The 22,236-nt window shown below is 41.4% G+C and overlaps 1 protein-coding gene across 7 annotated transcripts in view; it reads left to right on the top strand.

Annotated features, from left to right (window-relative positions):
• MICU3 (mitochondrial calcium uptake family member 3) overlaps positions 1-22,236 on the top strand; it is a 166,795-nt gene that overhangs the window by 81,868 nt on the left and 62,691 nt on the right. For 6 of the 7 annotated variants that reach the window (XM_043513713.1, XM_038398890.2, XM_038398888.2 and 3 more), the window contains exons 5-6: positions 7,294-7,341; positions 11,575-11,657. In XM_043513713.1, the coding sequence (XP_043369648.1) occupies positions 7,294-7,341; positions 11,575-11,657 (131 nt within the window). The remainder of the gene's footprint in view (positions 1-7,293; positions 7,342-11,574; positions 11,658-22,236) is intronic. The other variant, XM_038398887.2, reaches the window with a different exon arrangement.

The following is a 22,236-nucleotide window of genomic DNA, read 5'->3' as shown; positions in this document are numbered from 1 at the left end:
CCCACCTCTCAGCTGAGTACCCTCATTACTGGACCATAGAGTCATTCTCATTCTCTCTCTGGCCCTACATATATATAATTTTTAATACAAAGAGGAACAGCTTCAACAAGCGTAATTGAGAGACCTGTATGAAACTACCCCATACTCTAGTGGTTAAGACCTGAGAGGTGGAAGATTCCCTGTTCAAATCCCTTCTTCTCATCAGGGGACAGGGGGATTGAACAAGGATCTCACATCACAAGTGGGTTCCCTAACAACTAGGCTAAATGTTATAATGGAGGATGACTACTGGTTGTCCTCATGTGGTGTTAGGAGTGTGTGCTGCTCTTTTTGCAAGAAATAGTTTACACACTTGACTCCTCGCTGTGGATCACAAGCAGATAAGCATCTTTCTGCAGATTGGACTTGGGTACGTAACTCCATGAGAGGGGTGAAGATGAGGACAAACCCCCTTCATTGGCATCTCCCATTGGTTATCTTAGGCAGCTCCCAGCCTAGCATAATGTCTTTTATAGATCCCATTCTCAGGTGCCTACCTCTCTCCATGCATTGTATAGGGAGACTAGGTGCCTAACTCAACTCAGGGTTTGTGGTTTCCAGTGATTTCCAGGACACTTACAGGTTAGGTGTTGCAATGCTGAGCACTGCAATGCCTAAGTTCCTTTGTGAATTGGGTCCTTAATTACTTTCTCATGACTTTCTTTTATTTCTCTAAAAAAGAAAAGGAGTTCTGGTGGCACCTTAGAGACTAACAAATTTATTTGAGCATAAGCTTTCGTGAGCTACAGAAGTGAGCTGTAGCTCACGAAAGCTTATGCTCAAATAAATTTGTTAGTCTCTAAGGTGCCACAAGTACTCCTTTTCTTTTTTGCTAATACAGACTAACATGGCTGCTACTCTGAAACCTTTTATTTCTCTAACTCAAGATATATGTTTAGGTCAGATTGTCCCCTTTTGGTTTATGTTGATATAAGAGACTTATTTCAATAAAGTTATGATATTCTTCTGTAAAATGCCTATTTCCTTTTGGTGAATGTGCCATGAATTATGGTCTAGTTTGCTAAGTACTGACACTGAATCCAAGGAAATACTTTATATCACAACCAAATATACAGTATAAAAATGCAATATCCTGCAAAGGTGTGATCTCCCTATTTTTATTTTGTACAGGTGTAGATTGAATTATTCACTGAAAATAAAATCTTAAAGCATTTCTAAACCATCTTATCTAAACATATACAGCAATTCTTAACTATCATGATCTTGACATATTTTACTGTTATTTCCAGGCTGAATTATTTTATGTTGGGTAGACACTGTGCAGGACAGAACAAAAAGGCAGTTCTGACCTCAAAGCATTTACAATCTAAGTATAAGACAAGAGACCATAGGTAGATATAGACAGGGGAGTACAAGGAAACAATGAGATAGTATTGGTTAGTGTGAAGGGGTGGACAAACCCCACACTGGGTCCAAGGGAGTTAAAGGACAATACTGGATCCAGATAGCCCCTCCCCTCCAGACCTGCAGAGCAAGCTTAAAGGGAGAAATTCAGCTCTGAAGTGGGAGGCTGGGGAGGAAGATAGACCTTCCTGGACAAGGGTGCCAAAGAAGCCCCCCTTTGAGGAACAGGATTGCATACTGAGCCCAGTTGGGGCTTAAGGTTTATTTTTTGTTTGTTTTTTTTTCTTTTTCTTTTGTTACCTTATATTGGACTGGGAGCTGTGGGGAGAGACAGATGGTAGGAAGTGACCCAGGGAGGGTAACTCAGAGGGCACTCCAGGATGCTGGACACTGCTGACTCTCATAGGGCCCTAGTTCAGAGCCCGGTGGAGTGAGAGGACCCAGGCTCCCCTGCCTACTTCCACTGCTGCAGGAGGGGGCACAAGCGACATGCCACTCTTACTCCACGTCTGATAAGAAAAGGACAAGGACACTGCAAACCTGAGGGGAAGCCAAACCCATCCTTGGGTGAGGAACTGGACTGAAAGGCTTTCCTGCTGAGAGGCGATACTGTGTGTGCTACCCAGTAAACCACCTGACCCTCTGAGGGCTCTATTACATTTGACATGATAGGCAGTGGTCTCAACACACTAGTGGTCCAGGCATTGTCAAGTTTTTTGTAGGCATCACAGCAAAGGAGATTTTAAAAAAGAGATTTGAAGGAATATAGTGAAGTAACTTTGTGGATACTTACAGGCAGATCCTTCCAAGCATGGGGCAGCATGGGAGAAAGCACAAAGGTGCTTGTTTCTTATTAATATTTGATAATAAAATAATCGTCATTCAACTGAGAATTACATTATATGTTCTATTAATAGTTGTTGTTGTGACTCTACTTTTAATAGATCCAGATATGCTCTAAATAATGTAAACATTACCATATAGTAGGCAATCGCATATGCAATATAATAACTCTTCTAAAAATATTCTCCATTAAAAAGCGTATCCAATAATAAGCTTTGTGAATTGTGTAATACAAATGTCTCTAAAATTTCTGCATCTGATTCACCAATGTCTTACTCCAGTTTTCTGCCAGTGAGAGTCAATTGAAATTAATAAAATTATGGTGTAAAATTGGAGGAAAGTGGTAGAATAATAATAGTGCTTTTAATTAGTACATTCAAAGTACTCTACAAAAGTGGTATCATTGTCTCCATTTTATAGATGGGGAATCTGAGAGGCGGAGAGATGACATGCCAAAGGCAGAGAAAGGAATAGAATCGAGATCGCCAGAGTCCCAATTCTGTCTTAATCTCCTAGTTCACACTCTCTCTCTATTAGGTTTTATTGCTACAATATATGCATTGTGATATAAAGTATGTAGATGGGCAGGTCCTCAGCTGGTGTATTTTGGAAGAGCTTCATTGAAGTCAATTCAGCTACACCAATTTACACCAACTAAGGATATGGTCCAGGGCTTTTTATTTTAATTATTTTCACCTCAAGTGACCTCTACACCTTCTATGTGGTATTTGAGTTAGCCCTTCTTTCTGAGCAATAGTCATTCCAGAATCTTTCTCCCATAACACTCAGGGCAATCAACCAGAACTATCTGTCCATAGGTTGCAATATACTAGTACAAACAAAAGTAGGGAATGCTTTCAAGGCCTCCTAGATAGCTCCCTTCATGTCTGCTGACATACTACTTGACAGTTGCTCTTCCTTCCTTTATTTTACAACAAAGAAGGTGGTATCAAACACTGAAAAACAATCTGTAAAATAATTTTTTACATTTGACTGATTACTCAAGCGTGTTTTACATCCCTTTATCTATATCTCAGCTGCATTTGATCTCTAGGTAGCTCACCTTCCAAGTAGTCACAGACCTAATGAAAAATTGGAACTGGTCTTTGACACATAAGAGTAATTCTCAGTTTCTGAGGTACTGTACGAAATCTAGATGACACAAGGCAGAATACATGATTGTATTTATTATTAGAGTAACTGCTTTTAAACTTGAAATGCTAGCAGAAGCAGCTACATTATGTTTACAAATCCACACTTTTGTGGGGGTGGGGGAGTGAGATACTAACTTGTAAGGAAAATGGATAGTATTAGAACTGCTTAGAAGCCTTCCCTACTTTAGCAGCACCACAACAACAACCGGCGACAGCAGGAGGTTTACTCCAGGGATTTTCATTTAGACTGAGGAAGAGAGGGAAGAATTAAATATGTTTATTTATTTTATTTTCTGAAATTAGGGGTTGGGCTAGGGTCGGAGAGGAAAGAGGTTCAAATTTAGTGAATTTACAGGTGTGTAAGTGTTCATTTGGGGGGTGGATAGGTGGTTTGGTGTGATTAAATGATAGCTTAATCAACTGCCTTCCTTTTACATAATCCCCACATTCCAGCCTCAATGGTGAGGACCAAAATGATCTGGGTATCTTTTCTTGTTTTTTGAGGGTAGGAGACATATCCATCATGGAAGCGTTGCCCTTTTAGGATAAATGGCCAGTGTGTAGGATTATTTAGGATAAATGGCCTGTTGTATTGGAGAATATTTAGGGAGTGATTCTGAAGGTAATGGCTGTGAGGTTTTGGGGTGTTATTGGTAAAGGTGTTTGGGAGAGTGAATAGTCTTCTTAGTTTGGCTTTGTAGCCTGCATTGAAGATCCTTTGTTTAGTATTGAGGTGTGGCAGCTATGACCATTCAATAATCACTGCAGAGGGCAAACAGAGTTGAAAAATGTTGCTGTGTGTAGGGAATATGGTCGTATTGTACACAGAGAATTAATTGTGAGTATTTGGATTCCTCCGTTCCTATATTCATGTATGGGAGGAGACAAGTCAGAAAAATACCTTGTGAGGTCAAAATGCATAATCTCCGTTTCACTGGTTTTACCTATAGTTAAGGACAAAAATTCCAGTTTTAGCTTCATGCTGATAGGTGGAAGATCAGTGGCTAAAATTTCAACAGTCTATGATTTAATTAGGATTTTTGTCCCCCAGGCTTGCCCGTATTAGCAAAGTGTGGCTGGATGTTACCATTTTACTAGTTTGGGCACAGTTGGGTTAAGCGAGGTATTCTGTACAGTATTAGCCTAAAGAAGACAGGTGAAGATCTACTCTGCATGATTTTTGTATGCAGCCTGAAAATCTGGAAGTTTCCTGCACCCAGGCTAGATTGATTACAGTATGTTCATTTTGTGCTATTCCCAGGATGCATTTGAGTTGGCATAAATTCAGGAGAACCAGCTGATGTGCTGCAAATTGTTCGTGTGAGCTGCTGACCCACCTTGGAGGTACCTAGGCCAATAGCAATCAGTGATTTTAACGTGTATGGATGACAAATTGTTGGAATGAGCTTTAGATTTCACAGCCACTATGATGACCATGAAAAAATTCCAGGTGGCTCCTGGTTCAATGCTCACAGGTAATCTAGTGTTTGGTTTGGGATTGGAAGTTAGTCATTTAGGGCTAGATTTTTTAAAGGTATGTAGGCACCTAAAGATGCAGATAGGAGACTAATGGGATTTTCAGGAGCACACAGGTGATTAACTTGCATTGAAATAAATTGGAGTTAGGTGTCTACGCACTTTTAAAAATCCCACTAGGCACCTTCAACTTGAAAAAATCTCGCTCTTGGAGTTTGGCCAATATTATAGACCAACTCATAATTCCTGTGTTTTTGAGATAGTGCCCTTCCTATCAAGTTAGGGACTAGGGACCAGTTTTGGTGGTCTGTCATTAAAGATTAATGGAACTGAAGCCTTTCCAGTAGACCCTCAAGGCAGTAATTGTTCCTTAAGCAGCCCATTTTGAAAAGAGTGCAGAATATCCCTAATTCACTGACCTTCTGGGCATGCTGCAAGATTATCTATTTACCCAGGCTTTTGGGGAAGAAGGAGCGCAATTTGTGGTAATGAGTATATAATATGGATGTTGAGTTCAACCCTGATTAATTATTTTCTGCAGTTTGAACCAGTTCAGAATTTTTTGTGATTGGATTTTTAAAATATCGCAAAAGTATTGAGAGGCCTAGAATAAGTGCTTCATATATATCTAAATTGGTAAATAGTTCTGACATTATACTTCAATTTTTAACAAAGCCTTAAAAATCAGTATTTAATTAAAGGTTTCAGAGTTGCAGCCATGTTAGTCTGTATCCGCAAAAAGAAAAGGAGTACTTGTGGCACCTTAGAGATTAACAAGTTTATTTGAGCATAAGCTTTTGCATGCATCCGATGAAGTGAGCTGTAGCTCACAAAAGCTTATTTGTTAATCTCTAAGGTGCCACAAGTACTCCTTTTCTTTTTATTTAATTAAAATGTATAAGCTCATCTAATAAGAGTTGAATGTAAACTTCAAAGCATAATTAGAGTGTATGTACGTATACACAGAGGCAGCTAAATACTAAAATCTGTGTATTGTTAAGCAATGTGAGAATCAAAATTCCTAACTAGATATGTGTACTAACATTTAGTAAAATTATGACCCAAGCTTGAACATATTTAAAGATGACATCAGGAGAGAACACAGTTTTAACTGTAATGTGAAACCTTTATATACTACCATAAGATTAAAAGAAAAGGAGTACTTGCGGCACCTTAGAGACTAACAAATTTGTTAGTCTCTAAGGTGCCGCAAGTACTCCTTTTCTCTTTAGGGATACAGACTAACACGGCTGCTACTCTGAAACCTACCATAAGATACTTCCATGTGTCATGGTTGGGGTTTTGGAAAAACCTGGTGTAAAGAATCATGCACATTACGTTCAAGGGATGAAACTAATATATGTTTAACCCAGTGTTTTAGTAGTAAGGCTGCAGTGTATTTGTAGAGCAACTTACCTGGACTACAAACCACTCTCCGCTGGCGAGAGAGAGAGAGATTTTAGTTTTCTGACAGTTCCAAACTATCAAAAAGTAAGCTCACATTGAACAAAACCTTTTGAGTATTTTTAACTTGTTCTAAAAGATAAAGAAAATGAAGGGCTATATTTGCAAAACTGGAGGAGATGATTTATAACCATTCGTCCAGTAGTTAGCGTAGTCACCTTGAATGTGGACAGTCTAGGTCTGGAGCAGAGTGCCTAAACGACCAGGCTATTGGCTGCCTATTCCAGTGTGGGGCTCTCTCAGTCTTTCCTTTTGAAGCTGTTCCATTTTGTATAAATAAATATTCATTGGAGCAGGAATTGGAATGTAGGTGTTCTCCCTCCCAGATGAGTGTCCTGAGCACGAGGCTATAGAGTCATTCATTTTTGCCCTCCCCCCTCAATGACTGTTCAAGTATTTTATATAAAGTGGAACAGCTTCAACAGGACAGAGTGAGAGAGACCCCCTTTAGAATACCCAATAGCCTGGTTGTTAGGGTACTTACCTAGAAGGAGTGAAGATCTGGGTTCAAGTCCCTGCTCTGGAGTGGAGATTTGAACCTGGGTCTCCCAGGTCCCAAATGAGTACCCTACCCATTGTACTAAAGGTTATAAGGGAGATGACAGTGCCCCCTACTTCCATTTTTGTGAATAATGCCTAAATCCCTGTGTGAAATCTTTCCTGAAAAAGATTTCATTTTGTTAATGTTGAAATGATTCATTTTGACTTTTTGGAAAAATGTTCTTTTTTTTGTGTTTTGACTGAAACAATTTGCTGAAATCTACATGAATTCGCAAAATGTTACAGTCAACCTAAATCTGCTTTCTGACTGAAAAATAGTTTCATCTGAACAATTTTGCCCAGCTGTAATGTATATATGTGTAAAAAAAAAAAAAAAAAACCTCTAATTTTTCAAGCTTGACAAATGAAGACTCATTAGAGTTGATATGACATGACACTTTTTTATCTCTAGGTTTGATTTCCTACACAGAATATCTGTTTCTCCTTTGTATCTTAACAAGTAAGTATTCTGAAAAAAACTCACTGCAATTTTGTGATTCTGAATTTATTCCTATACATTAGAATATTTTATGTTCACTCAAAAATTATATAAATTATATGGGGAAAAATCACATCCATCTTTTCCATACAACTTGGTCACTGTATTATCACAGGGTAATCTCATAACGTTTCAATTGAAGTGTTGTATTACCTGGGCACCCTTTACTGAAAATGAGAGATTAAGGATTATCAGATGAATTGAACATCAGTTTGTAGTGTATAATCTCAGTCCTCTGAAATTGCTGATAATTGTTAGATAAATTTATTAAAGTTTATAAACGACTTTTGAAGATGGAGAGAGATACATAAATTGTAAATATTATTTTTCAGTCTATATATGATATCCACTTTCATAGTTTTAGAATATCTGTTAAAACTGAGCCAAACATTTATTTGTAAACAACAAACACTAGCAAAATTAAATATTTGTTTTGTCTTCCACCTGGGAAAACAATATAGAAGAATGTAGAAGGTTTAATTTTTTGATTGTACTAGAGTCAACTATGTATAGTATAGATTTTCCATAACTAACACAATTGTTTGAGATTTTAGATTTGTAAATTAAAGATTTACAAATTAGTTTTAGAAGTTTTGTTAACTTCAAGTAATAGGCTTTTAAAACTGTCATCTATTGGAATTTAAAAGTCAAACACAAAAACCACAACATTGTTCTTTAATTTGGGCATTTCATGCAAGAATTCTCGAGTGTAAGTATGGAATCATATACACAGGATTGTATGTGTCAGAATCCAGTTCTTTTTAATCCAGACTTTTCAAAGAGGTTTATATGAGAAACTGATACCTCACATGTAGAGCTAGAGGCTCTTCTTTCATAAGAAGTTAAGGGAGAAGAAAACCCCATATTCTACATAAGCTAAAAGCTTATGTTCTCCAGAGAGAAAGTTGTATCCATCATTGAGAAAGAGGTCGCGGCAGTGAAGTGGTCTATGGATTGCCTGAGGTACTATTTGCTGAGGAACCCTTTTTCTCTGATCACAGACCTCCCTAAATATAGCCCTGGAAGGCACCCAGTGCTGACAGCAGGAGCCCCACAGGCACCTGGTGCTGACTTGTAACTCGGGGGTGGGGCCATTGAAGACCCGAACCCTAGTGTGTCCGACAGGGACTGAAGCCCCAGTGCTTCCCAGCAGGGGCTGAAGCTCTGAGCTCCAGCATACCTGGCGGGGCTCCATTTAGGGAGGGCAGGGCAGCACCTGCCCCCCCCAGTTACAAGTCAGACCCAGGGGCCAGCTCCTCCAAGCCCACCAGCACACAGCCAGTCACTCCTGCCTGCACTACACGCCCCACACACACTAACTGCTCACAGCTCCCCCAGAGCTTTGTGGTCTGGTCAAAAGCCGCTCGCGATCTGAGTTTTTCCCACAGTCCCCTTATTGACTACCCTTGCTCTAGAATATTTTGTCTGAATTTGTTTTCCATTACAAAGAATATCCATAAAATGGACTAGTGTCTGACCAAAAATGAGATTCTTTATTATAGGTACGAAGTGAAATGGGAGGTGAGTTACCCATTTTTTGACTGAAGGATAAAATAGTTCAATTGTCCGAATGGTAGACGTTAAACTGGAATTTTCAAAATCCAAACAACTGAGGTTATCAGCTGATGCCATTTTTATGTAACTATGGCAGAGTTAGAAGAGGGCTTTAGTCCATCATTTCATAGGGCCACATGTAAAGGCAAGAAATTATTACTAAATTGAATGATGTAATAAGCTTTGGAGTTCAGGCTAATATGACTGGGTTTTAAATTCTTCCTTCCAAGTGCTCAAAGGGACCTACTAGAATAATGGTGTACATGTGGAGTAAATGCAATCATTGCATACCTTTTGAGACATAGAATATATGTCCATAGGACTGCGTTTTAAATCATAGAATCGGCTTGTCAGCTGTTCCTCTTGCCAATATCAGGGAACATGAGTATGGATTGTTTTAGTTAGTAGCTTTAAGACCTGACCAAGGGCACATAGCAACATCTCTTTAATCAGTGGGAGATCTATTTTTTTTCCACCCAAACTTTTGGCCAGTCACTTTAATAAAAATGTCATTTGATATTTTAAAAGGAAAATCATATTGGAAGATTCTCTGAAGGATTCATTTAACATCTTAGTCATCATTTTTTTCTCTAGTGCTGCCTTGGCATTTAGAAGTTGAAAGGAAATGGTATTCGTAATTCTCTGAGCCTCTCTGGTTAATAAAAAGAAAAGGAGTACTTGTGGCACCTTAGAGACTAACAAATTTATTTGCGCATAAGCTTTCGTGAGCTATAAATTTGTTAGTCTCTAAGGTGCCACAAGTACTCCTTTTCTTTTTATTAACCAGAGAGGCTCAGAGAATTACGAATACCATTTCCTTTCAACTTCTAAATGCCAAGGCAGCACTAGAGAAAAAATGATGACTAACAAATTTATTTGAGCATAAGCTTTCGTGAGCTATAGCTGAATGCATCCGATGAAGTGAGCTGTAGCTCACGAAAGCTTATGCTCAAAAAAATGTGTTAGTCTCTAAGGTGCCACGAGTACTCCTTTTCTTTTTGCGAATACAGACTAACATGGCTGCTACTCTGAAATCTCTGGTTAATAAATTACTGGTATTTTGGTATACCAAAATGTTCTATTAGCCTCTTATTATTATTTCCAAGTCATTTGATACTTTATGTCCTCAGGTGAGACATTCATTCTTATAAAAGTCAGTGGAGTTATACATAGGGTGAATCTGTCCCCTTATATTTAATTGCCAGGCTTTTGAAATATAATAGAGCTCAGTGGGACGGGGGAGAGTGCATGTGTGTCACCTTTTATTTACCTAACATAAGTAATACAGTGCTAAACAGAAGAAGGCTTTACAGTTCTTGGTTATTCCTGGTCTTGAGATTCTGTTGGTTGCCTTGTTCATATTTCCCTTTTCCTTCTATCCTCTAAATATATTTCCTTATTAAATCTGTTCTGTGAGTGATATCTTAAATTTCATTTGGTTGCCCTGTTTGTTTTATTTTTGCCATAATTCACAGGATACTAAATTGTTTGCTTACTTCAATATTGCTAGATTTTTAAAAGGTTTATTACATAAGCTTCTAATATAGCCTGGCTTTTGAATTCTATTGTTTAGTCTTTACTAGTCTTTATCTGTACTCTTTTAAGATGTCATTTCTTCTGGCTGTTTTCAAAGCTTTTAAAGACAGTAATGAGTGATTTGTAGGGTATTTTAAAAGATAGCCTGTTTACTCTCTTTCACAAAGATAAGGTTGTCTTTAGGACTGTCACTTCTCACCTAACGCTGTTCAGGGATTTCACCTTGGTCAGTATGTTGTTTCTCTTATTGTCCTTAGCAATTTCTTGTTCCTGGATAGTAGAAGCCAGTTTTTATAAAATTGAATGGTAAGAAGATTGTAAGTTAAAATTTGGATGATATTTCATCATTGCAAAAACCTTATAATTTTGTGGGGGGCTTATTAACTAATTTTGATGGGTCATGCCTTTCCAAGCAAAAGTTGTACAAATGGATTGGCAGTGTGTGTCTTTGCTGAGTAAAGCTGGCTCTGAATTAAGGTGCATTGTGCCAGCAATATGGTAGTCTCTATTTATCTGACATTCCAATCAACATTATTTGCAGATTAGAAATGTGGAATCAGATATATATCTTTTCAGAATCACTATTTGGACTTCAGTGCCACAACTGATCCTCACTTCAATTAAGCAGAATTGTAAAAATATTTTTCTTAAATCTCCTAATACTGTAAGCACATAACCTCCTCGCCCCTCCGCACCCACCCATGGGTTTTGCCTCAATTTCCACAATGACTCTGGGAGGAACATTGGCCCTACCCCTAGGAGATGACAACAGGTCATAGCCATGTGTGATTGCTTCTCCCTCCTCAATACCAAACCACCACTGCTGCAAGATGTTTTACCCTTTTTCTTTCTTTCTTTTTTTTTTATTTTTCAATCTATGAACTTTGAGGTGTGCATTCAGCTTCTGAAATGTTGAAAGTGAAACAAATGTATAAGGTGAGATCCCTAGCTGTTGTAAGTCAGTTATACACTGTTTATATGCACCAATATACTGATATACACAGGTTGAGGATCTGATCTAAAATATTTAGTTTATATTCATAAGGTTAAACTTTTATCATCACTTTTTGCAAATAATTGACAGTTGTATTCTTTTTCTGGCAGAGCCTCATGCAGGTTTTAAAATAGCTTTCAACATGTTTGATACTGATGGCAATGAGATGGTCGACAAAAAGGAGTTCTTGGTGGTATGTATATTAGATATTGCCCTTTGATCAGTTTCTGAGTATTTTAACCTCATCTTGCTATCATTCTATTTTTATGTTTAAATTCTGTATGACAATGAGAGATTGCATAAAATGGTAACTGTGAATGTCAACTATTTATAATGGTGCATAGATGTACTGCATGCTGTGCTTTGAAGTTGAATTGCCATTTTCCTTTTACTGTTTTTGTTGTTGTTAATACATTTCTCAAGTAAAATGCCTTTTGGGCTAATATTGCCACAGCTGTGGTCAGCAGTTACTTGAGCTAGACACACTTTGGTATAACAATGAGGGAGCTTGTGGCAGGATGTTCTCCAGGTGGCCTCTTGCCTTTGTTGTTTATTTCCCCCACTTGATCCAAAATAACCTGAATCTGTTGACTTTCGTGACATGCTGCAAGGCCAGTCTATTTTGGGGACCATTTGGAGAGGCTCTGAGGTGGAATGGAGATATTGCTGTGCTGCTTAGCCCCATCATATCATTAAGGTCCCATTTCAACAAAGCACTACAATGTTGTGTAAATCATATTGATTTCAAATGCAGGCTTACAGTGAAGCACATGCTAAAGTGATTTGCTGAATTGGGCCCTTAATGATTTTATTACACCTGGATGATGTTGGTGGCAAGACTGACTGGAGTCTGAATAATTTTGTATTTTTAAGTAATGGCAGGGCACCTAGAGCTTTTGGATTAGATGTTGTGACAGATATGACAATTTCCTGCAATATCTTGGGGAGCTCTTACTGTATTGCGTGTATCGTGGGCCAGGGATTGTATGTAATTCCATGGGGGAGAGTAACCACAGCCCTCAAGGAACTAAGAACAGTGGAGTGTGATTGGGTACTCACTCAGGATGTAACACATCCAGCAGGCAGCAGGTTTGTATAATTTTTGGTGATGCCCAAACGGGTCCAAGCCCCCCCCCCCCCCCACACACACACACCTGCCTTGTAAGCCAATATATATGTTTTAAAATAATGTAAAAATGTGAGGGGTTTGGGGTGTGGGAGGGAATTGGGCAGAGGGTTGGGGTGCTGAGGGGAGGGCTGCAGAGTGGGGCTGGGGATGAGGGGTTCACAGTGCAGGAGGGGGCGGAGGGGTGGGGCAGAGGGTTGGGGTGCAGAGAGGTGAGGGCTCTGGCTGGTGGTGTGGGCTCTGGGGTGGGGCGGGTATGAGGAGTTTGGGGTGCAGGCAGACTTCCCCGGGCTGGGGCCAGAGAGGACTCCCTCCAACCCTCCCCTCTTTGGCAGCAGCGATCTCCGAGGGAGGGGCCCCCTCTCCACTCCTGGCAGCACATTCACCTTGCACCACTGTCACTACACGTGCTCCTAGAGCCCGTGTCAGATCCAGGAAGCCCCCTCACCTCTGCTGTGGTGGGTGTGGTAGGTGCGTGTGCGCCTCCTTCCCTGTTGCTGCCCCTCACTGTAACCTCACTGGGGGTAGGGAATGGGGCTGCCCCTTGCCCAGCGTAGAGCAGGAGCGGTGACTGCAGGGGGGGCCCCCGGTGCTGGTGGATGGTCCCACCGGAAAAGGGAAGGGTCTGTCCGTCTGAGGCGGAAGGGCAGGGTCAGCCTGCCCTGACACTAGTGGATGGGGGCGCTAGGACCCTGCGGCGGCAGTTGATGCCGGGAGTTGGTGGAGCGCAGTGCATAGCTGCAGGGGACAGCCACCCGCTTGAGACAGGGATGCTATGGGGCCCAGGGGAGACGCACGGGGACATCAGGCGGGGGACCTTCAGGGGAGGCGCGCAGGAAGCAGCAGGTAGGGCCGGGGGAGAGACCCGGCCCCATACATTGGTGGGGCCAGGCCCCTCAGCCCTGAATATTGCTGGAGCATGGGCACCACGGGCCCATATTACTCGCTGCCCCTGCTAGTTCAAAGTGGATTCTCCAGAGGCCAAAGTCAAAGGAAGGACTTTAGATAATTAACCTGAGTTGAAGCTGACTCATGGGCTTCGTTAGGTTCCGGAAAACAGACAGGACCTTCTGTCCAAGAGAAGGGCCCCAATCCTTGGGGAAGGGTTGGAAGGACTGACACCAACTAGGGGTGATCTCTGTTAAGCTTATTAGCATGCACGTAGTGTGTTGTTTTGTTTTAATATGTTTTCTCTGAAATGCTTTTTTACTTTACTACTAAATGTGCTTGCTTAAAAAGAGTTGTATGGTAACTTCACTATGGCTAATTACACTGTTTATAGACTCTGAGGAGAAGAGAAAGCACGCCTGCTGAGGCAATCTGCATTGGTGGGGAATTGCCAGTGTAGGCAGGAAACTGTGCAGCCTGGAAATACCCTGGTCAAATTTGAGAGATGCACGTGTCTCTGCCCAAGAGAGTTGATGGCTGGGGAACCGGAAGCCTGTGAATACTTGCCCTTGCTGGACCACAGGGTGGGATTACAGGTGGAGTTGCTCTGAACTAAGAGAGGTGTACTTCTGTTATTTTACAAATCTAAATAAATATTTTTCAATCTGTAGTTTAGCCCAAAGGTGAATTTTATCTATTTACTTGTATTTTATTGTTTGAATGAGGTCCAGAACTATTGGGTGAATACCCTCTAGTCCTGGTGACTTAATACTGTTTAATTTATCAGTTTATTTCAAAATTACCTCTATAGACACATCAATCTGGGACAGTTCCTCAGATATGTCACCTAAAAAGAATGGCTCAGGTGTGGGAATCACCCCCAGATCCTCTGCAGTGAAGAGTGATGCAAAGAATTAATTTAGCTTCTCTGCATCAGCCTTGTCTTCCTTGAGTGCTCCTTTAGCACTTGGATCATCCAGTACCCCCCTGATTGGTACCCCCCTGAAGGTTTATTCCTTCTGATGTACTTTAAAAAAATGTGCTGTTAGTTTTTGTGTCTTTGGCTAGTTGCTCTTCGGATTGGTTTTTTGTTCTTTGGCTTTTTTCCTCTACCTTATTATACTTAAACTCTGGCAAGCCAAGTGTAAATGTTCTTTTCATTTTCCTAAGTAGGATTTGAGTTCTGATTTTTTAAGGGATGTCTTTTTGTCTCTAACTGCCTCTTTTTACTTTCTTCAGCCAGGGTGGCTTTTTGTGGCCCTCTTACTGTTTTATTTTTATTTGAGGTACACATTTAATTTGAGCCTCTATTATGGTATTTTAAAATAATTTCCATGCAGCTTGCAGGCATTTCAGTCTTGTGACTCTTCCTTTTAATTCACATTTAACTGGCTTCCTCATTTTTATATGGTTCCCCTTTTTGAAGTTAACAGCTACTGTGGTGGGTTTCTTTGGTATTTTCTCCCCTACAATGATATTAAATTTAATTACATTATGGTCCCTATTACTGTGCGGTTCAGCTGTATACACCTCTTGGAACCGATCCTGTGCTTCACTTAGGACTAAATCAAGAATTCCCTCTCCCTTTGTAGGTTCCAGGAGTAGTTGTTCCAAGAAGCAGTCATGAATGATGTGGAGAAATTTTATCTCCGCATCCCATCCTTAGGTGACATGTACTCAGTGAATATGGAGATAATTGAAATCCCTCATTATTATTAAGTTTTCTGTTTTTTGTAGCCTTTCTAATCTCTGAGCATTTCAGAGTCATCGTGTCACCATCCTGGTCAAGTGGTCTGTAGTACAGGCTGAACCTCTCTAACCCGGCACTCCCTGGTCTGGCAATATTCGTGGTCTGGCATATGCACCGATTCCATGGGTGCTCTGGGGCTGGAGCATCCACTGGCGCCAAGCCTCCTCCTTCTTCCCCCATCTCTCGTGTGCCGGTGGCCCCACGCTTACCAATTCTACCTCCTCCCTCACAGCGCTTCCAGAGTGCTGCAAACAGCTGATTCACGGCATTCAGGCTCCGGGAGGGAGGGGGAGGACCTGGGGCCAGCGGCTGGGACCCCGGGTATGGGGCTGGTGGCTGGGACCTGGGGCTGGCATCGGATCCCCTGGGCAGGAGGCCATGCTGGATGCAAAGCCTGCACCCCTACTTTCCACGCCTATGGAGACGCGCTGGCGCTCTGCATTGACCTCCCAAGGTTCGACAAATTCTCTGGTTCAGCACTAAGGTCCAGAGGGTGCCGGACTAGAGAGGTTCAACCTGTATATTCTTACTGCTATACTCTTATTATTCAGCATGGAATTTCTATCCATAGAGATTCTGTTGTACTGTTTGATTCATTTAATATTTTCCCTATATTTGGCTCTTGCTTTCTTTCACATATAGTGCCACTTCCCCACCAGCATGACCTACTCTGTCATTCCTGTATATTTTGTACCCTGGTATTACTATGTCCCACTGACTATCATTAAGGCTAAGATTATGTCATCAAAGTCACGGCATCCATGACTTCTGTGACCTCCATGACATTTTCAACCTCAGCAAAGTCACGGTATCCATGACTTCTGTGACCTCCATGACATTTTCAACCTCAGTCCCAGGGCGGCGGGGCTGGAGCTGTCAACCGGCAGGAGCTCTGGAGCTCTGAGCCGCCATAAGTGGTGGGGGCCCCTGCAGCTACCACCCTCTGCAGAGGGACCTGGAGCTCTGAGCTGCCACAACTGGCGAGGAGACCATGCAGCTCCCATCTGCCGTGGGTAGTGGGGGGATCTGAATCTCCCAGCCACTGTGGGTGGCAGGGGAACCCAGAGCTCTCAGCCCCTGCTAGCAGAGCTCCAAGCCACCAATCCTGAAGCTCCGAGACGCTGCAAGTGGCAGGGGTCTCCCAGAGCTCTCAGCCGCCATGGGAGGCAGGGGTCCCAGAGCTCTGAGCCACTGTGAGTGGCAGCAGCCCCTGCAGCTTTCAGCTGCTGCAGGCAGCAGAGGGATCTGGAGCTCTGAGCTCTGGAGCTGCCGCGGGCGGTGGAGGGCCCCCAGAGCTTTTGGGCAGCCGAGGACCTGGATCTCTGAGCCACTGTGAGTGGTAGTGGCTCCTGCATCTTTCAGTTGCCCCAGGCACCGTGGGGATCTGGAACTCCGAGCTCTGGAGCTGTGGAGGGGGGCCCCATAGCTCTCAGCCACTGCCACCAGAGATCTAAGCTGCTGTCCCTGGAGCTCTGAACCACCACAGGCAGTGAGGGGCCCTCAGAGCTCTGAGCCACCGTGGACGGCAGAGGTTTCCCAGTGGTCCAAGCTGCTGCAGGCAGGAAGGGGCCCCCAGACCTCAGCCCACAACAGGTGCTGGGGGGTACTGGAGCTCCCAGCTACCTGTGGTGGCTGTGGGACCCTCAAGCTGTCAGTCACAACGGTGGCGGGTGCTGGGCCCCCTGCCTCTCCTCCTACAGCAGAGCTCGGTCTCAGCCCTATTTTCTCACAGTTATTTTTATTAAAAGTCAGGGACAGGTCATAAGTTTCCATGAATTTTTCTTTATTGCCCATGACCTGTCTGTGATTTTTACTAAAAATAACCGTGACAAAATCTTAACCTTAATTATCATTGTTCCACCAAGTTTCTGTGATGCTTATTACATCAATATCTTCATTTAGTTCCAGGCACTCAAGTACCCATCTTATTATTTAGACTTCTAGAATTTGTAAACAAGCACTTATAAAATTTGTCAATATTTAGTTGTCTGCCTTCTTGTAATGTAAATGAATGGGACTCTTTTTTGTTTGACAGTTTGTTTCTCTTCAGTTTCTTTCTGGACTTTGTCAACTTGTATCCTCTGCTCTTTCTAGGATATAGAGTATCCCCTTTTCTAAATCCTCCTCTCAGGGATGTCTCTATCCAAACCACATGCTCCTTCACACCTTTTAGCTTTTTTCCAGCCGTTAGTTAGTTTAAAAACTTCTCTGTGACCTTTTTAATTTTGCATGCCAGGAGTCTGGTTCCATCTTGGTCTTAAGTAAAGTAACCACAAGAACACAAGAATGGCCATACTGGGTCAGACCAGAGGTCCATCTTGCCCAGTATCTTGTCTTCCGACAGTGGGCAATGCCAGGTGCCCCAGAGGGAATGAACAGAACAGGTAACCATCAAGTGATCCATGCCCTGAGTTGCATTGCCAGCTTCCGGCAAAAAGAGGCTAGAGACACCATCCCTGCCCATCCTGGCTAATAACCATTGATGGGCCTATCCTCCATGAATTTGTCTAGTTCCTTTTTGAACTCTGTCATAGACTTGGCCTTTACAACATCCTCTGGCAAAGAATTCCACAGGTTGCCTGTGTGTTGTGTGAAGAAATACTTCCTTTTGTTTGTTTTATATCTGCTGCCTATTAAGAACAAATCTGTAATATCAAAAATATAATGAAAAGATTAAATGCCTAATTCAGCTTGTAAACAAGTTAAGGCAGCCGAGCCTAATGAAATTCACTCTAGGAGCTTAAGGAACTAGCTGAAGCAGTCTCAGAACCATTAGCAATTATCTTTGAAAACTCATGGAAGATGGGTGAGTTCCAAGAGGTACCTGTCTTTTAAAAAGGGGAACAAAGAGGACATGGGGAATTATAGACTAGTGAACCTAACTTTGATACCTGGAAAGATACTGGAACAAATTATTAATCAATTTGTAAGCACCTAGAGGATAATCAGGTGATAAGTAATAACCAACATGAATTTGTCAAAAATAAATCATACCAAACCAACCTATTTTCCTTCTTTGACAGGATTACTGACCTAGTGTATAGGGGTGAAGGCATGAACATGTTGTACTTCGATTTTAGTGAAGTATTTAATACAGTCCCACATGATATTTTCATAAGAAAACTAGGGAAATTTCATCTAGATTAAATTACTATAAAGTGGATGCAAAATTGGTTGAAACAATGTATTTAAGAGTAGTTATCAATGTTTTGCTGTCAGACTAGGAAGACTTATCTGGTGGGATTTCATAGGAGTCTCTCCTGGGTCCCTATCAGTATTTTCATTAATGAATTGGATAGAGGAGAATAGAGTATGCTTATAAAGTTTGCAGCTGACACCAAGCTGGGAAGGAGTACTAGCACTTCGGAGGACTGAATTAGAATTCAAAATAATTTTGATTACAGACTTGATCTGAAATCAACAAGATAAAATTCAATAAAGATAAGTGCAAAGTACTTCACTTAGGAAGGAAAAATCAAATGCGCAAATACAAAATGAAGAATAACTGATCTTGCAGTATTCAGAGTAGCAGCCGTGTTAGTCTGTATTCGCAAAAAGAAAAGGAGTACTTGTGGCACCTTAGAGACTAACAAATTTATTAGAGCATAAGCTTTCGTGAGCTACAGCTCACTTCATCGGATGCATCCGATGAAGTGAGCTGTAGCTCACGAAAGCTTATGCTCTAATAAATTTGTTAGTCTCTAAGGTGCCACAAGTACTCCTTTTCTTTTTGATCTTGCAGTAGTACTGGTGAAAAGTATCTGGGGGTTATAGTTAGTCATGGGTGTTTTTAGTAAAAATCATGGACAGGTCACGGGCAATAAACAAAAATTCCTGGCCCACTGCTCAGGGAGCGGGGGGCCAGGGCCAGTGACGCCAACTGCCAGCAGCTGCCAAGCAGCAGCTGCTCCAGCTGCCCTGGGACTGCTGCCAGGGCCACCAAGCAACAGCTGCTCCAGCTGCTCCTGGGACCACTGCTCGGGCAGTCCCTGGGGCCAGCTGCTTGGGGCCACCCAAGCAGTGGCTGATGCAGCTGGCCCTGGGGCCACTCAAGCAGTGGCCGGTGCGGCTAGCAGCAGGGCTGCCCAAGTGGCTGACTGGAGAGCCGCTCCAGCAGCGGCCGGTGTGTCTGTCCCCAGAGCCACCTGAGCAGCTGGCCCCAGGGCCAGCCACACTGGCCGCTGCAGAAGTCACAGAGGTTGCAGAAAGTCATGGAATCTGTGACTTCCTCTACCTCCATGACCAACATGGAGCCTTAGTTATAGTGAACGACAAACTGAATAAGTCAACAATCTGATGCAGTTGCTAAAAAGGCTAATACCATTATGGGGTGTATTAGCAGTAGTGTTGTATGTAAAATATGTGAGGTAATTGACCAGCTCTACTCCTCACTGTGAGGCTTCAGCTGGAGTACTGTGTCCAGATTTTGGTGCCACACTTTAAGAAAGCTATACACTGGAGAAAGTCGAGAGGAGAGCTATAAAAATGAAAAAGGTTTAAAAAACCTGCCCTGTGAGGAAAGCTTTAAAAAAACGCTGGGCATGGTTAGTATTGAGAAAAGAAGACTGAGTGGAGGACCTGATAAGTCTTCATACATGTAAAGGGCTATTAGAAAGAGGATGGTGATCAGTTGTTCTTCATGTCCACTGAATGTAAGAGAAGAAGTAATGAGCATAATTTGCTGCAAGGGAAATTTAGGTGAGATATTAGGAAAAACTTTCTAACTATAAGGATAATTAAGCACTGGAATAGGATTCAAAGGGAGGTTGTAGAATCCCCATCACTGGAGGTTTTTTTAGAAAAGGGTAGGCAAACACCTGTTGGGGTTTGTATAGGTATACTTGGTCCTGCCTTAGCACAGCAGGCTGGACTAGATAGTTCCTTGCAGCCCTACATTTCTGTATTTCTAAACGCAACTTCATTGGTGCAGTGGCACTGCACCTAATTGCACCAGGGCTGAATTTGGCCACAGGTCAGATAGATGACCGCTTGACCCCTTTTAAACTTTTCCACAGTACCTTTCCATTAAACAAAATTCAAATACTGCAAAGTTGAAAGTAAAGCTAATAACAAAAGTAACGTATAAGCTTTACAAATAAAATGGCTTTGTGAACTGTAATATAGGACAAATTAAACCTTTGTCAGATTTAGTTGCAGATAGAACTTCAAAATATGCCAAGAGAGGATTTATATCACCCTTAACTTTTCTGGATACAGCACCATGGCTCCAATAATTTTTTATAAACTAATTCTTCAGATGTGTTAGCTTTTTTTCTTTGCTTATGTCATAGGGCTGAGGTCAGGGAACAGATGGATTTTGTCCCCTTACTACTGGAGATCTTTTTTGCATTGTTTTCAATGTTCAGTCATATTATCTTGTTTCAGACAATGTTCCTAGGATAGTGCTCCCAGAGTCATTCACATTCACTATTTTTCTCATTTGTATCCCATAGCACTTTTTCTGCACAAAGGGTCAGTTTCCAGAAGTTCAGCCAGGTCTTTAATAATGAATGCAACAGGATCCTGCTCCCTTTGAAGCTGGGGCAGGGAAAATCCAAAGATGCATTAGTTTTTTTTCAGATCTCTTTTGGTTTTTCAATTACCATCATTCTCCTCTTACTTGATGACTTGTCACTACACTTTTCACAAAGTATTTCCTTTCCACTTCTGCCTTTTCATTAGCCTTTATCTTTCTCTCCATGGTTTTAAATGTTTTTGACACTCCATATATAATATACAGACCACCATCCTTTGGCAAAAATCTTCCTATCTTGTCTTCAGGAGAGGTGACAGAGGTCTGTAATTTGTCTCAGATGGCTTGTAACAATTCAGTGACAGCATATCAGAATAGGAAAATAATTCCTATCCTCAATAATAAAGGGAAAATATCATAGAAAATATTGTGCTCTGTGTTTGCCTCACTTTACTTTTCTGTGTACATTATAGCCATTCTTGGAAACTAATATTAATATTGTTCATAAATTCATTTGCTATTTATTTAATTACAGATATTTATCTAATTTATCTATATCCCAGCAATACTATTTAGTTAATCATATTGTGATATCTGTCTGTATTTTGCTGACTCTTTTTAGAAGTGGTATTCTGAAATCAAATAGAATAAAGAATAATTTTACTTCCTCTAGTAATTAGATTTAAATTATACTTGGATTATTTATTACATTAATGGTATTTTTAAATTTTAGGTTAATCATTTAAATTCTGTTCAGTGGCTGACATGAGATGACTAGGCTTAGTCCCTGATTCTACCCTGGGTTGATCACTGTTCCCATATGAAGAAAAGGAGTACTTGTGGCACCTTAGAGACTAACAAATTTATTTGAGCATAAGCTTTTGTGAGCTACAGCTCACTTTATCGGATGCATTCAGTGGAAAATACAGTGGGGAGATTTATATACATAAAGAACATGAAACAATGGGTGTTACAATACACACTGTAAGGAGAGTGATCACTTAAGATGAGCTATTACCAGCAGGGGAGCGGGGTAGGGGGGGAACTTTTGTAGTGATAATCAAGGTGGGCCATTTCCAGCAGTTGACAAGAACATCTGAGGAACAGTGGGAGTGGGGGAAATAAACATGGGGAAATAGTTTAACTTTGTGTAATGACCCATCCACTCCCAGTCTCTATTCAAGCCTAAGTTAATTGTATCCAGTTTGCAAATTAATTCCAATTCAGCAGTCTTTCGTTGGAGTCTGTTTCTGAAGTTTTTTTGTTGAAGAATTGCAATTTTTAGGTCCGTAATCGAGTGACCAGAGAGATTGAAGTGTTCTCCGACTGGTTTTTGAATGTTATAATTCTTGACGTCTGATTTGTGTCCATTTATTCCTTTACGTAGAGACTGTCCAGTTTGACCAATGTACATGGCAGAAGGGCATTGCTGGCACATAATGGCATATATCACATTGGTAGATGTGCAGGTGAATGAGCCTCTGATGGTGTGGCTGATGTGATTAGGCCCTATGATGGTGTCCCCTGAATAGATA

Source organism: Dermochelys coriacea, chromosome 4 (assembly GCF_009764565.3).
Source record: "Dermochelys coriacea isolate rDerCor1 chromosome 4, rDerCor1.pri.v4, whole genome shotgun sequence".
In the NCBI taxonomy this organism is placed as follows: Eukaryota; Metazoa; Chordata; order Testudines; family Dermochelyidae; genus Dermochelys; species Dermochelys coriacea.
This window is presented reverse-complemented; position numbering and strand designations above follow the sequence as displayed.